The sequence below is a fragment of the Anopheles funestus genome, chromosome 3RL (genome assembly GCF_943734845.2).
Source record: "Anopheles funestus chromosome 3RL, idAnoFuneDA-416_04, whole genome shotgun sequence".
Taxonomy (NCBI): domain Eukaryota; kingdom Metazoa; phylum Arthropoda; class Insecta; order Diptera; family Culicidae; genus Anopheles; species Anopheles funestus.
In genome coordinates this window covers 8,465,527-8,491,628 of record NC_064599.1, presented here as the reverse complement: position 1 = coordinate 8,491,628, position 26,102 = coordinate 8,465,527, and the positions used below count along the sequence as shown (strand labels likewise).

Here is a 26,102-nt window from a genome sequence, read left to right as displayed (position 1 = left end):
TGGTTGTACCGTTTGGGGCGTAAAATTAGGATAATTAAACATTAGAGATCCGTGCGTTCTACGGCCGGTGCACACCACGCGACAAGTGTCCACTTCTGACAGCCAAGGAGCTATTATAAAATCAATCAAATCGATAAGCATCAGACCGCTAGTAGGACGTAAGCCGTCTGGTGGAAGGTATAATTTTATTAAGATTTTTAAATATATAACCAAACGGAAGGGACCTAGCGGGGTTGTGTGAGTAGACAAATGACATCCTGTTGGTGCGTTGGCAGAGGTCACACGAAGGTAAATATCATTCACTAAACGAAAGGGTGGATTTTATACAACAAAAAACATATGTTTGATTTTAAGCATTTTCTAATTACGCTTCAACGATGGTTTTTTTCTTTCATTGGCCTCTCATTTGTGCTTTCTCTGCTTGTTTTAAAGTACGTCAAACAGCCACAGGACAACAAAAAAAAAACAAGGGAAGGTTTATCATATCGGATGTCGGATATTGATAGCGTTTCATAATTCATTCCTTTCCACACAAAGTGGAACACCTCTAGCTCCCGATGCATAATCATGTTAATAGGGCTATCAACCCGACCGGGCGGTTTGTGGCCATGGAACCTTCCTTCTTTTCCCGAGTGCTTCACTCTCGGGGCACTCGGGCAAGAAAACATTTACCGAAAACGGCTTCAAATAACGTTTATCGGCTTGTCGTCGGGTGTTCGCTCACACCTTTCGATTGGGGTTTGTTTTTTTTTTTGTTGTGGTGGTTGTTTTTGTTCGCCAGAGTGCACCGAAGGCGCAAAAGGGTGAGTCGCTTATCGATTTTGAATACATTATTATCGATATTATTATAGGTTTTTTTGTGGGCGAAGGTTCACCACCCCAGCCGTTTGCAACCTTTCAATTACGCCCACTCTTCGCGGTGGAGGGAACCTTGTTTAAGTAGTTTTATTTTGTATTCCTTGTTTTTGCTCTGCACCTGAGCATGAGCTAAATTTTTGTGACTTATAAACTGTCACTTTTAATAAAAATAATATTAATATAAATAATGATATTAATTTGATGTTTGAAGAACAATTATTGATCGATTTTTTTAGGCATTTCCCTCTGATTACAATCGCCATTACTGCAAAGTAAGATGTTTACATACAATTTAATTGATCTCATAATTAATGACCATTGCGGTCCATCGATTATGTGCAATTAAATGTTATTTTGTTCGCACTGGACTCCTCGAATTGGAGATACCGGATGGGTGTCAAAAAGAAGTACTAAAAACCATCCAACCCATATTGCGCATAATGTCAAAGAGCCCGCAGAACGTGCCCGTGGGTTTGGCATGAGCGATCGTGTAATAAGGGTCCTTAATTTTCGTTCACTTTATTTGTTGCACTTACGCACGTAACATCAAGCGGCGCTGAAGTGCTTCGAAATTGCAATTTGTACCGGGTCCGTTCGTTGGTAGTCGAATTAAGAAAAAAGGGGTAAAACATATTATCCACCCCCTAATTTAGTCTATCTTGAAGCAACCCCAATCTTCATCCCCTCTTTTTCCCACCCCCCCAAAACAACCCCATTCTTATCTAGCTTAACTATTTTCCCCCGAGGGGTTTTCCTTTCGTTTTTTGTTGTTGTTGCTGTTTCTTGCGTTACGAAGGACATTGTCCGTATAGACACGATCGGTTTAAAGGTGGTACCGAACAAATCAATTAATGAGCAAGTTTTATCTTAATCGCTTGTGGTTGTGCAAAGAAAAGAAAAGAAGAGGGAAAAAAGCGTCACTCCTGCAGAGCAAAACTGCCGCAGCCGGTTCCTTTGAATTTGTTTTCATGCTGCAAGCGCTCACCAAATACGTCTATCTGATCGGCGCTGCACATGGATCATAATACGGCCGAGTGCGCCAAGGTTGGCGTTAAATTATAGGAACACTAATAAGAAAACAAACGATCGATAGCTAAAACTTTCAACTCGCGAACAAAACGAACGTGACGGTGCTTTTGTATGAGCAGATTTTTAATGTTTGATCCCCCTCTCTGTATTTAAAGCTGTAAATTGGATTGGTTTTGATTTCGATCCAAAACCACTTTGGATTTGGCAGTTTACAGTTTTTGCTTGAGTTGTTTCTTTTTTCTACTGCCGCTTATAGTTTTATTAATGTGTTGTACTGTAATAGATGATGTGTGATTTTTATTGATTAAAAATACATTTGCATCAAGTGTAAATTAAGTTACTAAAACCAGGCTCCAGATTAAAGTTTCTGTATTTATACTTCTTAAAGGCAATGTTCATTTATGAATGATTTATAAACCCGTTCCATCTCACTTGTCATTGCTCTTGTTTGAGGAAAAATTAAGCTTATAACTAGTCCAAACAACGCGCAAATCCATCGCACAGTTGCCAACGTCGGGCGTGTGGGATCATTTTCGCGCACGTTTCATTTCACGCCCTCCAACGGTGACAGAGAGCACGCGTTCGGCGTGTCATCCGATCGGGACAACGTTCAAAGAATGTTGAATGCAAGCGAATCTTTGCAAGCGACAAAAAAAAAAATAAATCAAAACCAGCTGACAACCATGCATACGCTGCAAAGTGCAGTCAATGTACACCGGAGTGCCAGCGCTGTTGTCAGCGATTTGTTTTCAATAATTATTCTTCTGTTGGCGACACCGCAGAACACAAACAAAAATAACAAAAAAAAAAAACACCCCCCTAGCCCAACACCTTGTAGATAGTAGTGATGATTGTTTTCTTTTCCTATTCACCCGTACTTAAACCCATCCCCACATGTTTTTTTCTGTACACACCCTGTTCTGCCGTTGGGTTTGAAAATTGTTTTTAGAAAGGAGCCATTTGTGTTGAGATTGGCGAGGGAAGGCAAGGGGATGGTTGGTAGCGGTTGAAAATGGAATCGGGCGTTCAGCCGTGAACGGCGAATCGATTGACGGAACCTCACAGAAGTGAACGACCAAACAAACCCGCAAACCACCGCTCACGCGCCTACCGAAGTCCTCCGCGTGACGTAGATGAGGCCCCCAAAGGGCCCGAACCTAGAGCATGATCGGCGTCACTATCGACACCAATACTAGGGATGATGCGTACCTACTACTACCAGTAGGGTAGTTGATATAGCTACTAGTAGGCCTATGATATGTACTAGACCGATTGATAAGTGTCTTGTATTAATATTTCAACGACTTTAGAAAATAATGAATTAAAATTGTTCCTATTAATCCATTTTTTGTCGCGGATTGCATATATTTAGGCTTTTTCATGGCCCAAAACGCCTGACTGTATGTAATTTATAGTTCAAAATTATGTGTTTTGTTGACACAACCTACTTAAATGTGTGATTTACTCCATGACGCCGATCTTCGAAGTTAGTTTGTTACATTTTTTTTCCATTAGAGGCATGAATGTATACTAATTTTAATTACGAGCCTCTTTCCATTAGCAGCTAAAAGGCTACTACTCTACACCTAACTCCATCCTTCCCTTACATCGTACTCGGTACCCTCTGCTAGGAAAGTGTCTAGGCTTACGTTAAAAGCCACAAGAACAACTACGAAGCTAGAAGGGGTTCAGTCCGTCCCCATTCCGCCCCCAATACCGCCATTTTTAGGAGGTCATATTTTATAACATTTTCGTTGTGGCTTCTGCTTCGGCTGTTGGGGCTGTTTTTTTTGTTGCTCCCCACATCATCCGTTCGGTTTTCGTTTTCATTTCGGCGCCTACTAGCGGCCACCCCTTTTGCAACCCCCTCTCACACACACACACACGCTCGTGGCTTGCTCTCTCACTCTGACGCACGCTCACCATCAGCCCTCAGTCGGCCACGGGCCGGGGTGGTGCAAGTTCTTTGCGTACGCGAAGTCGACGCACGGTTCGCGGTTTCTCGCGCTTCGCCTTGGCTGCTGGTGTTGATGATTGTGTCAGCCAGTCAGTCTCGGTCGGATCGGTCTTGGTCGGGCTGGTCGAGTGGTGCTGCTGCTGCTGCTCAGTCTCGTCACAGCTAAACAACTGTCATAACGCGCGGTTCGCGTCATTCTCCGTGCTGCCCTCGTGAGTGTCGAGTGTGCGTTTTTTTTGTGGCCCTTGCATTCATTCTTCTTGCATTTGCGGGTTTTTGCGGATGCGTGCGTTTTGCCCTCACGAGGATCACGATCGTGGTGTGTGATTGTGCTGGCGTGAAGTGTGAAGAAGAAACCTATTACGAGTCGTTTTTAGCCGGTAAATACACAGAGAGTGGCGCATTTTAATTGAAATTATTAATGTGACAAATAGTGTAAAATTGTAACAGAATTGTACAGGCTTATAAGAGTGTGCTGCTATGAGCGTGTTTCACATTCAGCTGTGTTAAGAAAAAAGTGTATTACCAACTGCTGCAAGACACAAACAGCGTTAGTAATGTGTGGCGTAATAGCTTCCGACTTTGCTGTTTTGAAAGGGGTGAACGAAAAAAAAAATAACCGTGTGGGTAGCCAAGTCCAAGTTTTTGCTCGTTGTCCCTGGTGTATGTGTGGCGGCACTACCGTTTGTTCAAAGTCCAACCCCCGGACGGAGAAGAGTGTGTCCTAGTCTGCCTAACCCCGCGCTCTCTTTACAACCAAAAAAAAAAAAAACTAGTTTGTTCGGTCTCCCAACAGTTTGGTCCAATACAGTGCGCTTAGGTTTGACCGTGTACCGTGCCGGTTAGCCACCCGGCTGTATATTGGTGTATGGTGGTCTGATACGATTTGCAATTCTTTCCTAACCCATCATACCCCGAAGCAAACGGGCCGTCGGTCATACGCCAAACGAACGACGCACTAGCACTATAGTTGATTGCCTGCCGGCATTTAACCGCCGAGCTGATAGTGAAGCAGAGCATGTAATGCGCACTGCTGCATGGGCTGCATATGTGTGTTATCTACTGCTCAATTAGGTTGTAATATAAACATACCCCTTCCTCCTCCCATACTCCTCCCCTCACCGGTGGTCATAAATTACGCGATCCTGCAGGGTGGAGAGTCCCAAAGGTCCTTTCACGAGGCGTCCTAGGCCGTAACACGTGAGCGGAGTTCGCTGCTAGAGTGCGGTATGGACGGACGTGGTTACATCATCAGCCGACCAGAGTTCGATCCCTAACATAGCGGGCCGTTTGCTGGATCGAAACATTGGGCGATCCTTTGCCGACCTCGATAATCCCCAATGGGTGCTCCAATTTGCCAATCGGAGGTAATCGGGGATCCCTATCTATTCGTTTTGATAGATAATGAAGCACGTTTTTCGTGATAGCCTCAATCGATTATATCCAACAAAAAGGAGGGTAGCACTTTGGGGTCGCTCTGATAAAGGGCGAAGAATAGGCGGCAATGTAAAACAGTGTGTGGTACTAAACCGCGAAACCAGTGAAGAGTTTGCGAGTGCCATCGATTGTGTCGGTTGTTGTTTTTTTTTGCTCTGGAGTGCTGTAGAGTGGAATTAGTTTTGGTTCGATCGACCACCGTTCCAGAGACCTGGGTGTCTGAGTGATATCAAAATTTCCTCCCACAAAGTGATTTTAAGATAGTTCTTATGTAACAAAGTAATAAAATTTCTTAAATTTATTCATGTAGTGGTAGCAGTAAGATGTTGTTCCTGTGGCATGTTCCGTGCGTCTGTGACAGTGCAATCAACCTAATTGTTTATCTTACCCAGTGATCAAAAATTGTGTCCACTTCCTGGTACCGTATGCCAATCAGCCACCAAAAGTCCACAAACCCCGAAAGCGATGGGTTTGAGGATGGGTGGAAAATAAATTCCCTTCCCCAAACAAACCGGCACAACAAGATAACGTGCGTGTTTTCGTCCGTTCCGGAGAGTGATTTGTACCTTTGTGTGTGTGCATTTTTTCGGTAGAAGATTGTGGAAGTATGATTTGAAGGAGGTCAGTCAGGTGCGGGTTTCAAAATCAAAGATCTAAAGCGATGCTGCTGCTGCCTCGGAAGGTACCGGTACAAGCGTAATATCGACATTCGACAAGCAGGAAACGTTTGCGTTACCGTGCCTTGTTTTGCTCGCAGGGGTTGTAGTTGTTTGACAGAAAACACAAAAACTGTGTAGTGCAGTAGTTCTTGTCGCCCCCGACGGAGGACGGCAGTACGAGGAGGCAGCAGAGAAAAAAACAGCAAAAAACACTACTTACCGGTCGCTCGAACCATCTCCAGTCATACGGCTCGAAAGTGGCAGCAGTGCCGGTAACTTGCTGTGTTGTGATAGCGATACAGCTGGAAACATGATTATTATTACCGGCAGTACATCGAACGGCGATGGCGATTTGCCAACGAATGTTGGTGAAGATGACGAGCGGCACCAGATTGAGCTGGTTGGTTATGGTGCGAGAAATGGCTCAGTGGGTACGTTGGAGGAAGGCACATCGCTGGAGTTGTCACCTGTTGTAGAAGGTGTTTCGATGGACGAGGAGGAAACTGAAGCCAGTGGCGATACCTCCGGTGGAGATGGTTCGGCGGAGGACCAACAGCTAGCAAACGGAGCAACATGTCAGCTTGACTTGGACCAAAAATGTATGAGTGATGAAGAGGATTCTCTACTTGTTGATGGTAGGTTGGACCATGTTTTGATGTAGAAATAGTGTCATTTTTGTATGATATTTCAAAAAAAAATCCAATATCTCGTGTTGGTACATGAACTCTTTAAGCTCGAATACCAACATTGAATGTTCCGCAATGCACGTCCTGAAGTTACTCGTCTAATTCACTCTGCTCGCAAGCTAATAAACTAGGATGATAAGATTAACGTCCAGAAGTGGGTACTTCACATTGGCCGACCGCCTACTGCGACCTGGATTATGCATGCAAGTGGTAAAAATTCAAAACGGTTCCAGCACACCCGCCGTACCATGCCATGGGAGGAACTCGATTGGCGTGTGTATTACCTCCGTCCGACCACAGCGGGATCGCCGGGACACGGCAACTATCTCGGGGAACGTTTCATCCAGGGCCCACACACCCACCCACAGACAAGGTGAAGCGGGTTCTGAATTTAATTTGAAATGTAAAACAGAAATTACACTGTTCCGGGATGTACGGCTTCCTGGCTGTGTATCCAGTCAATGGGAATAACCGTCCGAGCAGAAGCGCATACTGTCGGTGTGCCTGCTGCTGCTGCCGCCGTACCGTGGCAAAAGTGCATTAGATTGAACCGCAAAGAATGCCCCCTTATCTGGTTCCGATAAGCTGAGGTTTGAATAAATTACGCCGTTTCGAGACCATCGCCAATGTGTGTTTGTATGGGGTGCATTGGTAATTTTGGTTGAGAAGTACCTATGAAATAGGTGCCAGTAATAACAAATTGAGTTCCCAACTGCTGGTAACAACACCGGAAGCGTTTGTTGTAAAACGAACATGTCTGAAAGTGTTTATTATGACCAGAACTAGCAGCCGAGAACATGCACCTTGGAAACAAGTGCATGATGAAGGAACACTACCCAATTGGGTCAGAATCATATACTCGTCAGGATTTCTAAAGGAACATAAAAATTACCCTAGAATTCTCAACAATAACACACTATTCTGGGGACTACGACGGTAATAATGCTGAATTACTTTCCCGAATTGCTCTCTTAATCACATAAATTGACATCAGGAGCTGACGCGTCTTAATTATTGCATTGTGGATATGAGCGACTCATAGTAGACAAGCTGTACTAGCTCCCACCTTATGAAATAAACAAATATGCACTTTAAGGTTATGTCGTTATATTCATCGCAGTTTGGAGTTGACATATTGCACTTAATTTCTATTGAAGCAGATCATCTGAAATCATTTTCGAGTCTAATTAATAGTCTTACTAATAGTTAACTCCTTTTATCCTTTCTTTCTTCCAGGTAAGTTGCGCAATCTTATCTCGTTTTGCAGTAAGTATGATTTTTCTCCCTTTTTTTATTTCGATTCGAGCCCGCTCGAGTCCGGTGACTAATTCAACTCATCGAACATCAAACTAATCCATTGAGCACAAAACTGTGTTGTTTTGCGCCATGTTTTCAAGAGTTTACCATCTCCCCACAAAAAATAAAGAACACTTACGGAAACCACCATTCCGCGCCGTGTCGTAGCGATGTTGTCACGTGACTCGGTGAATCGTCTACTGGTAACTGGTTTGTTGTTTTATGGCATGGTTCCTGCAAACCATTCTTGAGTGAATAGTTTGTTTCTTTTTTATTTGGCGATTGGATGGACTTTAATGGTTGAAATTTTCGGCCGGTACCGGGTTGACTGTCTGGTACCCTCAGGAAATTCCCAGCTCAATCCAGTTTTCGGTGGAGTTGGGAAAGAACGCGCGAACGTTCTACCGAATTCTCAAGCTGCAGTTCAAGGGTTGGAGAAACGTTGAAATTCTTAGACATCTTAAACAATCCGTACGTAGAAAACCTGAATACCGTTCGCTGTTTGATGTCGCATCCGCTTGATGGGTCAAACGGTACGTTCATAACATTTTTGGTGCGAGCAAGTTTGTATTCTGATTATCGTGTGCCCGAGCCGGTGTTTTGAACAGCACAAGTAAGTCATATCGCTATCTTTGGAAACATGGTTTTGCTGTACTGTTGCCATTCCTTTTTGCTGCGGGTGTATGTGGCTAACTTGGTGCAAGATTGTGTACCACGAATAACAAAAACAAAATTATTTTTAGTTGTTATTATCACTTGCCGACAAGCTGTGTGAATGAGGAAACAAATAAAAGAACTTCAATAAGAGTGGTGGATTGGAGTTGCAGTTACAATAAGACGAAGTGGAGTTAAAAATAATACAGAAATATGGTGTTGTGCAAATTGTGATGAATTTTTTCTAAAATATATGCTAAGCACATGAATGTTTACCTTTGTTAATTCCTTTGATAAATTCAAAACAACTACCGTTGAGTAAATCAACCGAAGAAAAAACAACAATCATTTAAAAGAGGAATGTAGCCGAAGAATTTGTTCTAATCTATGCTCTTCTCAGCTAATAAATCTTCCTTTACACGATCTTCACGATTGACTTTGGGATGAGCAGAACCTTTTTGTCCACCACCTAACTTACCTACCCTAAACCTAAAACACTAATATAATCACGCACGTACGCCACCACTCACGTGCACACTGATTTCACACTTCATAATTTATTGTGCAGATAGTATCGTGATTCATATAGGAGGGAAAACTGTGAACACACGATGTACTATCGCAGAACAGCAGAAGACACGGGAAACCACACTCATGTAATTTCAACGCCACAAGGAGCGGCAAATACATTCCTGTGTTCTGCAGCCGGAAAAATAAAATTCCTTCCTTGACGTTATTTATTGCCCGGCTTCATATTTGCATAAAGCGTTTTCGCCTGTACAAAAAACCTGGCGATAGCTTACCGAAACTCGGTGGGTGGGTCAATGATTTTGCTTTGTTGTTCTGGCGTTTTGGGAGATACGAAACACCGTTTTGGCTGGCCGGCCGGCAATTATCGGACGTGTTGAAACATGGTCACCAGTGCTGAGGGAATTTGAGGGACTTAGTGCATTAATAAATCTAGCAGAATAAATTATATTCCGGTGGCGATTTAGGTCACCGAGGGAGCAACGGAAGCTGCTGTGTTGTGGTGTATTTTTTGTAAACTGTACTCGGTTAATGTCAGATTATGATGGGATTATTTGTTCATGGGACAGTTAATCGTGTATTTATCATTCCGTATGAATTAGCGATCTCGATTTGTTGCAGATTTGAGACCTGTAAAGCAGTAGCGGATCTAACGGTGGGCGGAGTAGGCGGCCGCCTAGGGCCCCGTCGTTTGGAGGGGCCCCGAAAGATAACAGAACATTTCATACGTAACGGAACCCGAGCAGAAGCAACCCCCCCCCCCACAACCCCCCGTCGTTTGGAGGGGCCCCGAAAGATAACAGAACATTTCATACGTAACGGAACCCGAGCAGAAGCAACCCCCCCCCCACAACCCCCCCCCCCCCCTCACCTACAACTTATCGAACCAGAGGCCCCTTTAAAACCATAAACGAACGTTTTCCAAAGAATCATATGGATAACAGGTTCGGCGGTGACGAGGTTGTGAATGTGTGGACTTGTCAGGGGCCCCTTTAAACCCAGAACGAACGATTTCCAAGGAATCATTTGCACAGCCGAGGCCCCAGCGCTGTGAATGGGTTGTTCTTCCTTGAAAACCATATGCACAGGTTTGCGAGGGTGTTTTGGCTAACGGTCACTGAGCACCCCCCCCCCCCCCCCCCGCCCTTCATCGTTTGCGGAGTTGTAGGGGCCCCGAGCAGGTACAGTAGGGGCCTCCAAAAATGACTCCCCCCCCCCCCGGTCAGCACTTTTAAAATCATTTAAATTCTCGGTTTTTTTTTCCAAATTCAGTTTCACGACAGTTCGACTATTCTTTTTTGGGCCCCAATTACCATTCCGCCTAGGGCCTCCGACAAGCTTGATCCGCCACTGCTGTAAAGTAGTCTTGTTATAAATTGATAAGATGTGTTTAGAAAATTGCTCTAAAAATAAATTAATTTGAATGAAGTAATGAAAGTAACGCTATTTTTCCTTCAATAATCAACATGGTTTTAATGATAAAATCACTTATCGTCCAATCGTTGGAGTTGGATAAAACATTTTATTGAGCATACACGACCCCTTCATCTCTTTTTTATCTTTTTGTTAAACAATCATAAAAAATAGTTCACATTAACACTTTGATCGCACGACATCAGCTGATGAAAGATGGCATTGGTTTCTTTTCGTTTCTACGATGCACCTTTTCTATCGCGAATTAAAAATGCACAAAATCATTAGTCACATTTACTCGCATAATGCGCTCGGCTAGATTTCCCACGAGGAAGATCTATCAGCTGTCATGATCTGGACCAGCTGGCCATCACGAGCCCACGAGACACGGGGGTAAAGGGCGAGCGTGCTGTGTAATATCCCCCCCCGGGGGTCTCGCTGTTGGATGTAACGCTCGTGATCATCCCCTAATGGCGTCTCCATTGTGCCTGTTTCGGGAGAGCAAACCCTGCCGAAGTATACTAAGAGCACTAAAGTCATAGCATTGTGTGCGTGTGTGTGAAAGAGAAAGAGAAAGAGAGGTATATTTATAGGGATGGAAGAGAGTGAGTGATTTGCTCACTGTTTTGGAGCTCGATAAGATTGATAGTAACTCAGTAAGAGCAGAATGATAATGAGAGCACCGGGCACGTGAGTTATCGAGAATGAGTGCTTCTTATCTGTACAGCATCATTCGCCTAGTGAACTACGAGAGTGCAGCATACAGTTTCTCTCTCTCAATCTCTCTCTCTTTTTCTCTCGTTCATTCTGTCCCTTCGCTTGCGCTCAACAGACACACAGCTGACTATCTTGAACGTTTCGATTGAACGTACCCAAAAAGGGGTAGCCCCAGGCGGGGGGATGTTTCATCCCTCCTTGCCATGTCTCCTCCACCTCTCCCCTATCTTCAGCTAGCGGCTGTTGATTCGCAATCTCGCACGAGTAGTGTATACCACTACCAAGCGCAGGTTCTGTTGTACCAACACACGGAGTGTTATGTTGATTGTGATTTCGTGGACCAGTCCTTTTCCATTCCCAATGCACGCCACCCCCTTTCAGCCCCCCTTCTTCCTCACCAAAGGAAGGGCACAGGGAATTCAGATACAGGGGTAGTGCGCGGTGCGGTGTGGCTCACCTGTGTGTGAGTACCGCGATACCGACCAGCACCGATACACGATGTTCGCACACGTACAGCACCGTGTAGCAGATATTTCGTGCCTTGTGTGTGCGCGCCCGCCTTTTCCCTTATTTCGTTTGATTAATTCTAGGCCGCACGGCCGTGTTGTGTATATCGTTGCCCCGTGTGCTCGGTTGTTTAGTAGTTCTATCGCTCGGCAACCCCAACGGTCTCGTCAGTAGGGCGCTCGGCGTTGGAGTGTGCACGAGTGACGGCAAGCTCGAAAGAAGCTCGAAAGAAGCCCCAAAGCGTTTGGTTTTGATCTGTGGTGGCGCGCGCTCCTGGAGTACCGGGAGCTGGTTCTGGTTTGCAGTGTTACGGCGGATGCGTTACAGTGCGTTACGCTCGGTGCGTTTTCTGCTGTGCAGCAACATTAACGGGGTGAATTGCGTGTGTGTGTGTGCGCTTTTTTTCAGCTCACGAAAGCAAAACAGTGAAGAAAACGTTTTACTTTACCTTCTTCTTTTTCTTCGCCGCGACTCACCTTGTGATTTGAAAGTCGATACGGTGACGTCTCTCGGTTGCAACCTTCCTTCTTTCGCTCGGTGTGTCTGTGTTTTGTGTAAATGTGTGTGTGTTTGTACGTGTGTTTAGGGCTGGCAAGACCAGACTTAAAAACGTTCAAAAATGTTCAAAAATATGCAAGCGTTATGATATGGAGGGTGGTGTATGAGGGATGATAAAAATATCTCACATACATGGGAGGAACTCAAATAATCGTGAAACTATTCGACTCGTTCGCCCATTAGTTTGCCAGTGTTAGCTTAGTTTCGGCCCCGCACACAAAAAAAACCCTTCTCGGTTTCCCCAACGGCTAAACGCAAGTCGCATCTGCATGCGACAAAGATTTCAACTGGAACCCTTCGAGCGGCGTGCCATCTTGCTTGCGTGTTCACAGCGTCATGCAAAAGTGTCAATAAGCAAGAAAACTGGGGTGGTGAGGTGTGTTTTTTTCATTTTCATTTTCGCAGCATCATATGCTTTGCGGTTCGGAGAAGAATCTCGCTTGGAACGGTTTGAGCAGACAGAGCAGAAACGAAACCACCTGTGTATCACGAACACACATGTATGGAACACGCATTTGCGGTCACAAAGTGGTTCAATTGAACAAAACCGTAAGAAAAAAAAAAGCACACAGCATACAAGTGCGCGCGCGTTCTTTTTGCCATTCTTTCCCGGTGGGGCCCGTGGCCACAAGAATCGCGATGTGTTTTTCAATTTATTTTCCCATTTTGGAAAAGGTTTTAATTATTTTCTCATCATCCCAACGTCCAGCTTGGATGTCCAGCACACTGACACTGTTCAGTTGTGTCTGAGGCTTTTTTTGAATGCTTTGTTATCCCGTAGTAACCTTACTGTGTCCACCGCCATGCTCTGGTTTACTTTTCCTGTGGAGAGCTCAAGGACACCTTTCACTGCGGTTGCTGCATTTGTTTGGTTTAAATGAATCTGCGACGTTTCGTACCGGGAATGATGTTGTATTTCTTTATTAATTTAAAAATTTCAATAAATACAGCTGTCTGGGTTTCTTAGTGCTACTAATCAGAGTTTGAAGATATCTAGCATTAAAGGAGAACCTTTCCTGACGTTCCACAGCAATCTTTCCTGTGTCACATGTTTAACCAACGAATGGGTCGACGACGCCGGCGGGAACTCTTGTAACTCAGCTAGCTACTGCGTTACCGCGAACTTAAGCTGACGAAAGCTGAAGAAAAATTGCTATCCTTTAAGCTTCGTCCTTCCTTTACGGCTTTCAGGCCCCGGGTCGGGTTAGGGCGGAAGTTTCAGCATAGTTATTTCCGGTGTATCGGAAGCAGCATCGTATCCAGCCAAGCAACAGACACTTGCAGACAAGCACATAGTGGAAGCAACCAAAAGAGAGAAAAAATCGATCCCAGTTCGTACGTACCGGGTTTGCGTGCTGATGAAAGTGAAGTGTTAGTTCCGGCATTCCGAAGGAAGCCATTTCCGGCCGGCTAAAGCAAACAGTAGCAGTTCCGTTCCGCGTGCGCGTGTGACAAAATCCTTGCCCGTCTGTTGGACAAAAACGCAAAGCGCAAGGTGTTTCGGGTTGAAGTAAAAGGCATAAAGTATTATGCGCCAGACGACAACCGGGCGACAGGTGAACGTAATTGTTTGAGGAAGCAAAATTGCAAAACGATTGTACTGGAAGAAGAGAGAGAGAAAGAAAAAAAGGTCGCAGGAATAAGGGTTACGACATTTGCTGTGCTTTTGTTGTGACGTCTGCAAGTGACGTCACTTGTTGTATGAATCCAACCTCCGTACCACGACCGATGGCGCACCATAGCTCGATGATGGATTATACACGTAAGTAACAGATCGTTACATCGTTCGAAGTGACGAGCGAAAAAGAAAATATCCTCTGAAACTTGTAGAAAAGTTCGTCTAGAATGTGGAAAATCTGAGGAAAAACTCTTGAAACACAATGTAGAATAAGGAAAGGTCTTGCTTCTCAATTTTCCCCTCGCAATACCCATTCCAACACGTGGTACGGTGATAAAGATCAGTTTATTTGTAATCATTTCGACCTTTGAATCAATAGCAATAAATCCACCAACAATTACCTCTCCCACAAACAAAAAAACAATAACCACGATAGTTTAATGAAATCCCCATTTCCTATCGTATCTATCGATTGCGTCCCACAATACGACTCACGAGCTGTGTTGTGTTTAGTGAAAATATCAATTATCGCCTGGCGGATAAAATGCCACCGGTGGGAGACTGACACAAGGCAATCCAATAAATTCCACCTCCATCGATGCGAGCGACATCGATTTCCGGCGGATTGACGATTGTTCCTGTATCGTGTACCGCTTCCGTTTCGGTGTTCCGTCATTTACTGGGATCAACTTCCGCTTCCGCCCCAAAACCCCGGAGCCAGTTGGGATCTGTGTGGTAGCGATTGTTGTAATGTAGTACTGTTTCGTATTGTTCACCATCAAATGATGGTGCAATTGACCCAGATAATGTCCTAAAGATTGATCATTCCCCAAGGAGGAGTGGATTGAAGTTGGCTCGATTGAATTCCACGGGGAAACAAACGAAGAAAAAGGCAAAGATACACACACACGTACGATTCCGTTCCCCTTTCCGGTCGGACCTTGGGAAAAAGTTTGACCAGACTTTTTTTTTCTTCTTCTTCTCCTAAACACGTAATACTGTTCTGTGCCATTGGTACGACAGGCGGGAGAGCTTAGCTTTAAGATTCTTACAAAGAACAGTAATCTGGCGCATATCTCCCGGAGCAACGGACGCGATAAGATAGCATTGTCGGTACGGGTATTCGGAGGTTCCCATTCGGATGTTTTGCTATCCGAGTTCCTCTGCTCTAGCAGGGCCTTTTTCGATGGGGGGAAGTTTGAAAGAGATTGGCCTCTCCCGGTACGTGCGTGCTAACAAACAGATTCAGCAACAAGTAGCCGGTATGGAACTGATGAATGAGTTCAATCGGAATCTATCAACAAATCAGATCTCCCCCGGCATTGTGTGACGCACTTGTAAAGGTTACGATAAATTCCGTAGTAGCATTATCAGTAATTCTTGTTGTGAGAGTGTGAAATACCGTATGGGAAGAATGTGACGCTATTTTGGAGCAACATTTGGTGCACATCCAGATCTTCAATATTGCGCTCTTTTCTTCTTCCTTGCGAAGGGAAATGCATATACCTGTAAACATTAAATATTAGCGCGTGACGTTCACCGAACTCCAAGCAGGTCATCCGTCCCACGTCCGAACCCTTCAAACGATAGGCCATTGTCAACTATACTAATGAGCTGATGATATCATGTCATGCGAGCAGCAAGTTGACATTGACCGATGTCTATCAACATGTCTGGGACGGCGGAGAATGACGATTTTTCAACACCGCCGGCCACCGGCCGTTTGCCTCACTGTACAAAGGCTCGGTGGCGCTTTGCGAGGTCTAGGGAATGTATTCTCGAATGCACGCACTAGCTTCTCCGTCGCCTCTAAGCATACATTGTACTGGAAGACATGTGAGAACCATTGCCCGAAGGGCGTCTCCTCGCGTGGTCGATTATATTTCAATAGTGCACACACAGTAGTATCACCTCCTCCCCCACGGCGGGGACACTAATTCTCATGCAGCTCTCGCCCAACTTCAAACGATTCCGAAACACTTCCCAAGGTGAGGGTGAGTGAGTGTAGCGCTTTGCTACAAGCGGTGTCCCAATTTCTACCCCACCATCTTATTCGTACACAGACATTATGCGTTACGACTCATGTACCATTAGCACCACCCCCCGACGATGGCAGGATCACTGCACGATTCAAACGCTTCTCGCACTAGCCAACAACTCACATTCGGGGAAGAGCAATCTCGGCCGGATGGCGGAAGGCTTATTAGAATCAATAAACGTTCCCAACAACACCACCCGCACGAAACGGTGTGTGAGTGAGGGAGCGAACTCGCGTTTAGCCAATTTTGATGACGGAGGTTTACCGAACGTGATTGTGAGCCCTGCACGCCTACACCCAACCAATTATACAGCCATGCGATGCAAAGCAATCTCATTGCCGCGAAAAACCAAACAAACACGCGCGGCCACGGGCACTGGTGGCTAAATTCCAGCAGTCTGAATCTTGTGCGCAACAGATAAGAATCTTCGAGGGAGCATCGCCACAGTCGGCGGTGCCTAGCCTTGGGAAGTTTGTAACAGTCGACCTGTGTCTAAAGCAGCTGAGATAAGTTATGCAATACATGGCCAATTAACATGCTTTCGAAATTGGAGAATGCTTGGAGAAAACCTTTTTTTTCTAAAGTAAGCGAATTTACATTTGTAAGATGTCCTCAACTGCATGACTTCAATGTCCATGTCTAGGGGTAGAACAGTTCTTTGCCATTAAAGTTGATAGATGGTAGTTTACATAAACTTGAAAACTTCCTACCGTTTGCAGATAGTTTGCATGATTTAAAGGAAAACTTCTACACTCGTACATTATGTTTATACTACGGTATGGAGTTACTACGCTGTTACTGGAAAAAGTGTTACATTTCCCGTGTGGAGTTTGTCCCCGCTGTGATTCTTGGCCAACAAAACTTCCGCGTGTAGGTTACGCGAACGTAACGCATCGGGTCCCGATGTGTGTGCATTCTTCCACACCGCACCCAACCGAACACAAGTTATTGCTGGTGGAAGTTTTCGCCACTGTTGTTGTGCGGCTTATCAGTTGTGGGGCTCCGGTGGTCGTGAGATAGCATCTGAAGCATCTCGTTCGCTAATGGGTGGGAGTCGTGGAGATTCCACCGGTAGTTGCGGCAAGTAGCCTCTCTGCGTCTCAAACAACACAATCGCGGTTTGTAGCTTTTGTGCATTGCGCCTAAACAAGATCCAGTCAACAAATCGTCAGCATCGATTATTTTCACAACTCCTCCGATAGGTAGTAGACATCATGCAACAGGTTGAACCGCATACATCCTGTTGCATGTCAGATTCTTCCCCTGTAGGAATGCAGTACATTCCTAGTGCATCATTTTCCTCAGGCATTTAGCATCCGTTCAGCTTAATCGATCATCGGTCGATGTAAAGTAGTTGCTCCGGATGTGCCTGAGGAGTTCTCAATACAGCTGTTTGTTACTGATCGTCATTCCACCAAGTGTTCGCCAGGTCGGAATCGATTTTTATAAACGAATCCATCGTCTTTAATGTCTGGCCAAAGGCATACAAATCTACAAGTTAAGCGCCGCGGTTGTCTAGCTCAGCTTCGCATGAATGATAGAGTTATCCTTTCTACTAAAGTGCTTATTGAGCTCTCCTTTTGCTCAGCTTAACCTTTTGTTGAATAATGCATGAGCGGAATACGGTTGGTAGACTCCAACGAAACGAAATCATTTAATGGTGAATTTATATCGTTTTGCTTCGTACTCTTCCACTTTCATTATCATATTCAATTAATGTTATCCTGTGCAGGATGTGTGTTATTGGGATTTGGGTTGTGACATATTACTTCCCAATAGATTTTTTGCGATTTTTTTGAGTTCACTTTAGTGTGCTTTGCCATTCGGGAGTTCGCTTAAGGGTAAGTTCTACAACAGGTTAGTGTAAAGAATGTCTGAAACTACGAATAGCGTTAGATGTATGCGAATGAACCATCTATCACGTACATGACATTGGCTTCTTGCCATGCTATCCCTGACCGGATGGAACGAAACAGTCGGAAACGATAGACATCGATGGAAATGGGGGGAGGCAAGATGGGTTGTGTAAATAAAGGTGAAGGTTGCAGTGCTGGTTACGATTACAGCCCTAGTCTCCTGACGCATTGCTGACAGTGCACTTGTGTACCTTCCGAGAACCACACAGAGTACCTATGCGCCACCTAAACAGCAAGCGTTTGTGGCGTTGAAAGGAATGGGGGAGACGAATTGGGTTTACCATCGACCTGCCATTTTCTTATCGATAGGCAGTAGGCAAAAAGAGACTCCTCGTCCTCGTTCTCGGGGCGGGAAGTCAGAAACGAATCTGCCAGCCGGCGAAGGGCAATCAGAACAAGCGAAACATGATGCATCCAAGCGGGAGGATCGTGATTGTGGGTGCAAAACGAACCCCTCACGCTCTCTGACGCAGATGGAGCAGAACTCAAGTACGGCTAGCTGTACCGCACTGTAGATGGTTCTGTAAAAGTTTGTTACGGCTGCATTTAATTGCTTGTTAGCACGCGTTCACCCACCAGATTCCGTGGCCCCCTCTGTGCGCTGCACGAATGTAGCATGGGAGGGGGTGGGGCGCATGTTTACTCGACACACGGGCACGGTAAATGCTGTTCGGTGCTTCACTTCCAACCCGCAACCCGGTGCCGTTCCGGTTCCGTTCAGCCGGTGTGTCGTTCGGTTATGAAGACTTTTGAAACAATCTTGCACCGGAACTCGGAGTGTCTTTACATGCATGTATTAAACACGAATGCGAATGTGTCTTGTTAAACGAAGTTACTGCATGAGAAATCGGATAGCATCCCCGTGTTTACTTGCTCCCGCACGGCCAACAAGAATCGATCTACTGTAACATCCTTATTAGCTATGGCCCATTTCCCGATTGACGCTCATGGTTGGGTTCGTGGGTTCGTAGGTTCACTTTTTTTTCTCCTGTGCACGGCAAAGACATCGAACAGTGGAATAGAGAATCGATCGAAGAACACACGTTCAACAAAGCCGTGGGAAAGTAAATGGTTCGTTTCGAACGTTTTTTTTTTTGTTGCTCGACCAACATTCGCCTAACCATTTCGTACACCATACGATAGCAAAAAGGCTTCATCGTGAAGCCCACCGTATGCTATGGGACGTGCGATACATGCCTTTATTGGGGGAGAAATGTAAATCTCAAACTCTACCGTATGCTACACACCGCCGACGACATATTTCGCGCCATTTTGATGTGTGCGAAGCGAATGGAATACTTAGTGATGTGGAAAATCCATCAAATCCGGTTGACAGGCTGGCTGAGCAATAAAAACGGAGAGTTGATTTTTAACGATTATTGAGCCAGATTAGTGATTCGATCAATAGCTGATTGATTAAAAGGAAACGAGAGTATAATGGTGATATTTATACGGTCTTTTCGGAAAAGGTAATTTAACGATTTACTTCAATGTCATAAGAAAATTGATAATTGAATAAGCCTTATTGAGCTTTAGACTTAATTTAGTAAGCAACTTTAAATCGAACAAAAGAATCTAAATTTTCCTTTTCTATTTATTTTCCCTTGTTGTTCCTGTGCTTCATTACTGTATTTAATTGATCGTGTTTTACCAGACTCAAACTAAGAATGGATCAACAAACGACTAATACCGGAGGTACTTCAATCAAGTACACTCCAATGTCTTGAACTTCTGGTGTTTTAAGTTGTCGAACAATTTTTCTGACGTTCTACAACTAAATATACAAAATGTGAACAATGAATTAACTTGATTCTCCTAGTGATTCTTGTTTTTACCAAACAAATATCAACTTTTTTTCTTCTCTTTATCTTTATTCTTTCCAATGATAAAATGCTTCTTTTAAAAAGACTTTTAACTACCCTCCAGCATAATCGATCGCTGTCCCCGCCGGTGTTTACTTAGAGTGCTCGTGACGACGTTTAGCGCTACTAAATACGCTCATTAAAAGCCGCATCTAATCGTGATCATACTTCCTGTTAACGATTAACTCTCAACGAAAGCCTTCAGGGCGGCTAAGCTACTAATAGATTTAGTTCACACACACCCACAATCAGTGGAGGACGTTGGAAGTGGACATACAAAAATAATCCCTATCGGGGATCGGAAGCTTTGTAGGAGTGCAACTCGGGGCAATCAGGCTAATCCTTCTTTTTTCAATCCGACTCGAGTGCACGAAACGCCGACCGCTTCAAAGGAAGTTTAACAGCCATCCACGTGTAGTGTGGATCTCCCGGGAAACGCCTTGGCTGTGCGAATAGTTAATGGCAATTAATTTGGACATAACGAGATAAGAACTGGAAAAGAATCGTACAACCGGTGACACATGTTTGAAGCGCATCGGAGAGCCTGTTGCTAATTGAATGGATGTCTTGTATGAAGTTCCTGCTTTTGAGATGCATTATTTAGAACTTCAGAAGGCTTTTATTAATTTAGCTACACTTTGTACACCGATCCGACCTGTTGCAGTAGTTGGAATTTGTGGTTGTAATAGGCAATTTGCATAGAAAATATGCTAGAATTCCTGTATGCTTCAGAATATCTCACATTATCCCATTCTTCATAGCATATCTAGTGGGCATTTGGTGCTGACATACCAGTAAATCGGTTACGGTTGCTAGTGCTCCCGTCACGAATGTCTTCCCGATAGTCAAAAGAACCTTCCGGTAGCAACAAAAAAAATAAAAAAAAACCTGTCCACCACTGTGGGAACGAAGGATCAAAGCAGCTATTCTGCAAAACGAGGACCCATGTAACCCATGTACGACGATGAAATACCCTTTTTAGCTATTTCCGTGCGGATTTAAGTTCGCCCTTGAGAATCCACACAAACGCCCCGAGGATGAAGCTGCTTTTGTTTTTTCGGTTTGTTCGGACGAGTCCTGTTTGCACACATGAGGATGGAACCACACCGTTTTGCGGTGGAATGCAAATGGAAAACTGTATAAAATTTAGTTTACCCACAGCGCGTCATAGTTTGTTGCTTCTTAACGCTCCGGTTGCTTTTGCAGTGGTTCGAAAAGGGTGCAAAATAGTTGTGCGGTTGGAAACCTCATAATGTGTGTCGTGGAAACCAGGGAAATGTGTAACGAATCCTTTCCGGAATTGCAACCGAAAGAAAAAGCAAGCACGAGAGAATGGAAGTAAAACTTACAGTAAAAACTTTTGTATGTTGTTATGAAAAGCTTTCATAATTCAATAATGAAGTTTCATAGCTGAAAGTTTTGAAGATTGTAAAGGGAATTTGATCCGGAAATATGGTAGCACAAACAAAATTGCAACGTAATTAGAGCCGTTACACATTTGCCCTTTCCTGCAAATAATTTTTCACTCCCGCTTCGCTCAACCTTTAGGCGCTTTACCTGCGCAGCGTTATACGCCTACATCGCTGCAAAGCTTGTGAAACTTTCTCAAGAAAGCTTAACTCTTCACCGCCATGGGATCAAGTCACTCCCTCCCCCGGTTCCACCGGCCGGCCCGTTATCCATTTGCAACACTCGCTTTTAAATGTGGTTGTAATGTTTTAATTAAATTCACCCAGAATAATGCTCGTCAACTTTTCAACCAACCAACGATTTCAATCTGATTCTGAAGGTTAAGTAAAGCTACTCAAAAGTCTTTCTTTGGCACTTCGGCAAGAGGGAGGGAGAAACATTGAAAACAAATACATAAAATATTGTAAAACAGCGGGGGGGAAGGTTTTTTTTTCTGTACGAAGCACAGGCCAGCTATCAGGGAGCTGCCATCAGCAGCGTGCACTGTTTATCCAACGGAAACAAGTGTCAAACTTTTATCTACTTTCGAAGTAATCTCCCCTGATAGGCGGCGATTATTTTCGTCTTTTTTCTTTTGCCAGTAATAATGCTGGGATAAAGGAAAAAGGGAAAGACACGTTGCCTTCAAATCAATGGGGGCCTCCTTCCATTTCGTACGGTCGATTATTGACTGTGTTTTGCTTTTAAAAGTTTGGTAGAAAATGAAATTTATCATGTTCGGCCGAAAAATGATGAATCTTTAAACAGGAAGCTACTCGGAATTGGCAACGGAACGATGCTGGGAGCCTTCCATTTTGGACTTGATTTATCGATTGAGTGGGTTTATTCGTGTATGTGTGTGTGTTAATTTTCCAGTAAAACGAAGTGCACTCTCATTCCAATTTTCGTACCAATTTTCCAATTGACAGACGTGCAGGAATGGTTGAAGTTTCCTACAGATAACGATAGATCCTTTCGTGGTCCACTGATGTTGCTCGTTTTTTTTTGGGGGAGGAAACGGAAAAAGATATAAACGAACCAGCTTACCACACGCACATGAGTATTTGGGGGGTTTGGGAACTATAATTCCTGCCGTCGTTTATTTTTATCACAAAACATACCCTTCGGACATTGCTTCCTGCAGTGAACCGGAAAAATATCGTCACATTCGGTTCGGTTTGATAGAACCGGGACTTTCAAACTTCACCAGACTTTGCTTTTGCTAGTTTAAAGCAAGAGGTTGTTTACTTCATGAAGTATTTTAAGATTTATCAAAATATTAAAAAACCCTTTTTGGTGTATTATATGAGGAAGAATAACAAGTTTATAGTCGTCTAGAAATTCGACTAGAAACCAAAATGCACTGCTAATTTGACAGCTGTCAACAGTATTTTCATGTCCGCTGTTGTGTTTTGAGTGTTACGAAAATAAAACCTCTTCTCCGTAAAGGCAATAAGGTAGTTCCCGAATTTTTCGTTTTTTGTTTTACATTTCGTTACCGTATACAGTGTAAGCTTCGTCGTCCTTGGCGAGACGAGCAACGTGGCGGATAAAAATAAACCTTTCCGTCGCTTACTAGACGCAAAAAAGGACGACGGCTTCATGATGATCCGGATGCTTGGTTGCCTGCCATGTTCATCGAGCCGGAAAAGCGTCCCCTGGCCCTGCCTGACCACTTCCGGCCCGATCTCGGCTTTGCCGACGGCACTGAATCGTCCACTGATAACAGATCAGGTCCGGTGTAACCTGGTGTAATATACTATGTCCCTGTATCGATCCGTGTTCGATTGAGTAAGCATTACACACGTATTGAATCGGTCGGAAAATGGGAAATTCTACACCCCCCCAGGGAGGGTTGCTTTCCGAACCTCCTCCCTGTTTTGTATGGTCTTCGTTGAAGCAGACAAAAACAACCATTTATTAAAAACTCGGATAGATGTTCGACCCGGTATCGATCGTACCTCGTCGATCGATCGTGTATGCGAAAGTCATGCTAATGATGCACATTTTATGCTACCGCACTGAGCTGTTTGCGCCATGTTTCCGTGTTTTTTTCTCCTTCTGTTCAATGACAAACTTCAACGGTCATTGGTAGAAGAAAGAAAAAAAACTTTCACAACTAGAGCGGATAAGAATTGGAAGCGGCAGGACCGGCTGGAGTGCACTTCCGACTCGAAACTCGCTTTGCTACATCCAATTTCCATTAAAAAGTTTATCTGCCGCGTACCGTTCGGACTTACTGATGCTGGTTTGTGCTATAAAAGTAAATGAAAACTCTCCTCCGGTCCGGTGTGGTGTTACGTTCTAAACCGGCAACAGATACCGGTGCGTTGCGTTGGTCAGACAGAACAACAGCATAACTCCCGACCGTGGTACATCCGTGATTGCATCGAGGGAAAAGAAATGATAATGGTTGTGCAGCAGTTGAATATGGCTGGCAGGCGATGGTTCGCTTATAAGATTTTGAAAACTTGGAATACATAAATTTGATTTCCATCTGCCTTTTTTCTTCTTTCCCGTCACACCTGTGTATCTGGACATCTTGGCAAAAATGAACAATCAGAGGCCGATGGCAAAGTTACGTTCGTTTGACAATTTCATGCCACAGATTCTTGAGCTTTATCTGGTTTTCTTCAGCTGCAGTAGCGTTGCATCGTCTCGGTGACGGGGATGGTCTGTGATGTGAGGATTCCCCCATCGGGCTGAGATGGATAAAGTTGCTAATTGCAGAAATTTAGCGGTCATTAGTGATTGTAATTAGTTCACGACAAACGCAACCGTTGGCGGATGAGATTATGCTGACCAGACGAAGCGGCCTTGGGTGCGTTGTTCTTCGGACGGTTGAAAAATTAAGTTAGCACGTTCTTACTGTCCTATGATTAGCTGGGGTGCCCGGTTTTCAGCATGTCGTTATTATGTTTGCTATTTAAATGGTAATTTAACTGCTCGATGGTACATCACAGTGGAGGCTAATGTGAAGGTGATGATCTTTTAACTACTTGGATTTTTTTCCATTATGCGCTATTCACTCCCGAAGCATAATGTTGAATAAGTTTTCTACTAAATTATTGTTCAGAAAGTTGATGTTCCTGGTTCTTTAACCCATCAAGAATGGTTACTGAAATGATGTTATTTTATATCTTTAACTTAAACAGAAATGTAAAATGTCTTTCGAGTAAACAAATTTACTTAAGGATTGATATAAAAAAAACTTTTGCAATAAAAGTACACCTTCTGTTTTATCAAGCAATCTAATCTTATCTTCAACATTAGACCATCTATAAAGAAGGGGTAGAGATGAATAAAAAAGGTTTAATTTACGTTTTTATTTCCATTTCTTAAGCTACTCAATATTATCCTACCCACCTTTCAATTCGCTTTTGTTTTTCTTAGCATAAATTTCAAATAATCGATCGAAAAGTTTCTTTTCAGACTCTCGAAACTTAGACAACAAAATTATCACCTTTCGAGCAAGGAACACAGACCACAATCGATTGCTTTCGTTCGTAATTAAGCATCATCCTGATCTGATTACCCCAACTCCGTACAGTGGCAGCTTTTTGTTTTGTTTGTTCGGAACGAAACTTTTCCTTCCGAATATCTTATCGCATTTGCCGGACATTTTCAGCAAAAGCCACGTCCGATCATCAAGAAAATTACCACTTGTCCAAAAGTGTGCTACGAATCGACCAAAACTACCCGCTAGAAAAGCTGAAAAAAGCTAAAGCGACCGTCGCCTTTTATTCCTCATTTGCAATTTGGTTTCCACTGTGCAGATGAACTGTTTTTGCGCGATTTAATTTCAACCCCTTTGGTGAGGTCGTTTCGATTAAACAAACTAATTATTGATCGCGCGCGCACGGGAACGCAAATCTGTTTCCTTCGCTTTCGCTGCGGAATGGTTTTGTGAAGTGCTGATTAGTATGCAGAGCGAACCCGTGGAAAGGGGGCGGTATGTATTTCCCTGCCATTCTATCGTAGATGCAATTATCTTGTTTTTTTGCTGAAGATTGCTCCTGCCACTACAGTTGTGACTGTCGGGTCATTCATTGGAGAATTTTGCCCTAACGGGGCACGGTTTTGTACGATTGCACTTTTCTGCTGGAATGTGCATCTCATTATTTTAGTAGTAATTTCTAAGGATTGAGAGAAAGGTGAGATGCAGAGTTGCAGCTGAAGAAACTCTCAGTTCGCCGCGGATTATCTGGAAGTCAATTAAATATGTAACGTTGGTTCCTTTTTCTTTATATTTCAAATGTTTTCTTTGAAAAGAACAACCCTTTAAAGGAAATAAATTAATGTGGTTGCTTTTTTACAGCAAAATTATGATTACGACATTTAAACCGCACGGAAACATTTCCCTTCAAACGCACACAAAAACATAATACACAGAAAGCATCAGATTGAATGTATTTTTTTTAATTCAAAAGCACCAACACTTGGGAATCTTTTTCTTTTGTTCAGTTTTCGCTTTCAATGTTCATCAACAATTTATACTATCATAACCATCATCACTCTCTTGGTGATCATCATCCGCTGCGCTGATCAGGCACGTGTACGCCCCCTGGCGGGCGGAGGTTAAAGTTCGCTCCCTATACACCCCCTTTGCAGGAAGGTAGTGAAAGACGGGCAGGGAGAAAAGTCAAGGTATGGCGGGAAAACTCCCCTCCCACCAAACCACAATGGGATGGAAAACTCATCACACAAAACCCCTACATCCCTTGGTTTGCTCCCCTCCCCATAAACCCTACGCGGGTCGACAAAATGATGCGTGAGAATTTCTTTCATTCGCTTTCGATTTCATTACATTTCCCTTTTTTTGCCACACAGATTTGTACGCACCCCAGGACTGAACGTGTGCAACTGCACCACCACCACCACCACTTTCTTTCACCTTTCACCTCGCCACGTCCACGGTG

At 44.0% G+C, this 26,102-nt stretch overlaps 1 protein-coding gene across 21 annotated transcripts in view; it reads left to right on the top strand.

The window, feature by feature from the left end:
* The window catches only part of LOC125770639 (high affinity cAMP-specific and IBMX-insensitive 3',5'-cyclic phosphodiesterase 8), a 125,878-nt gene that overhangs the window by 52,285 nt on the left and 47,491 nt on the right, over positions 1-26,102 (top strand). For 8 of the 21 annotated variants that reach the window (XM_049440507.1, XM_049440508.1, XM_049440517.1 and 5 more), the window contains one exon: positions 7,863-7,892. The exons of 2 other annotated variants lie outside the window; for them this stretch is intronic. In XM_049440507.1, the coding sequence (XP_049296464.1) occupies positions 7,863-7,892 (30 nt within the window). Of the gene's footprint in view, positions 1-3,926; positions 4,225-4,613; positions 6,576-7,862; positions 7,893-11,767; positions 12,115-13,329; positions 14,062-26,102 lie in introns of those variants that run through there. 11 more of the 21 variants (XM_049440522.1, XM_049440524.1, XM_049440520.1 and 8 more) reach the window with 11 other exon arrangements.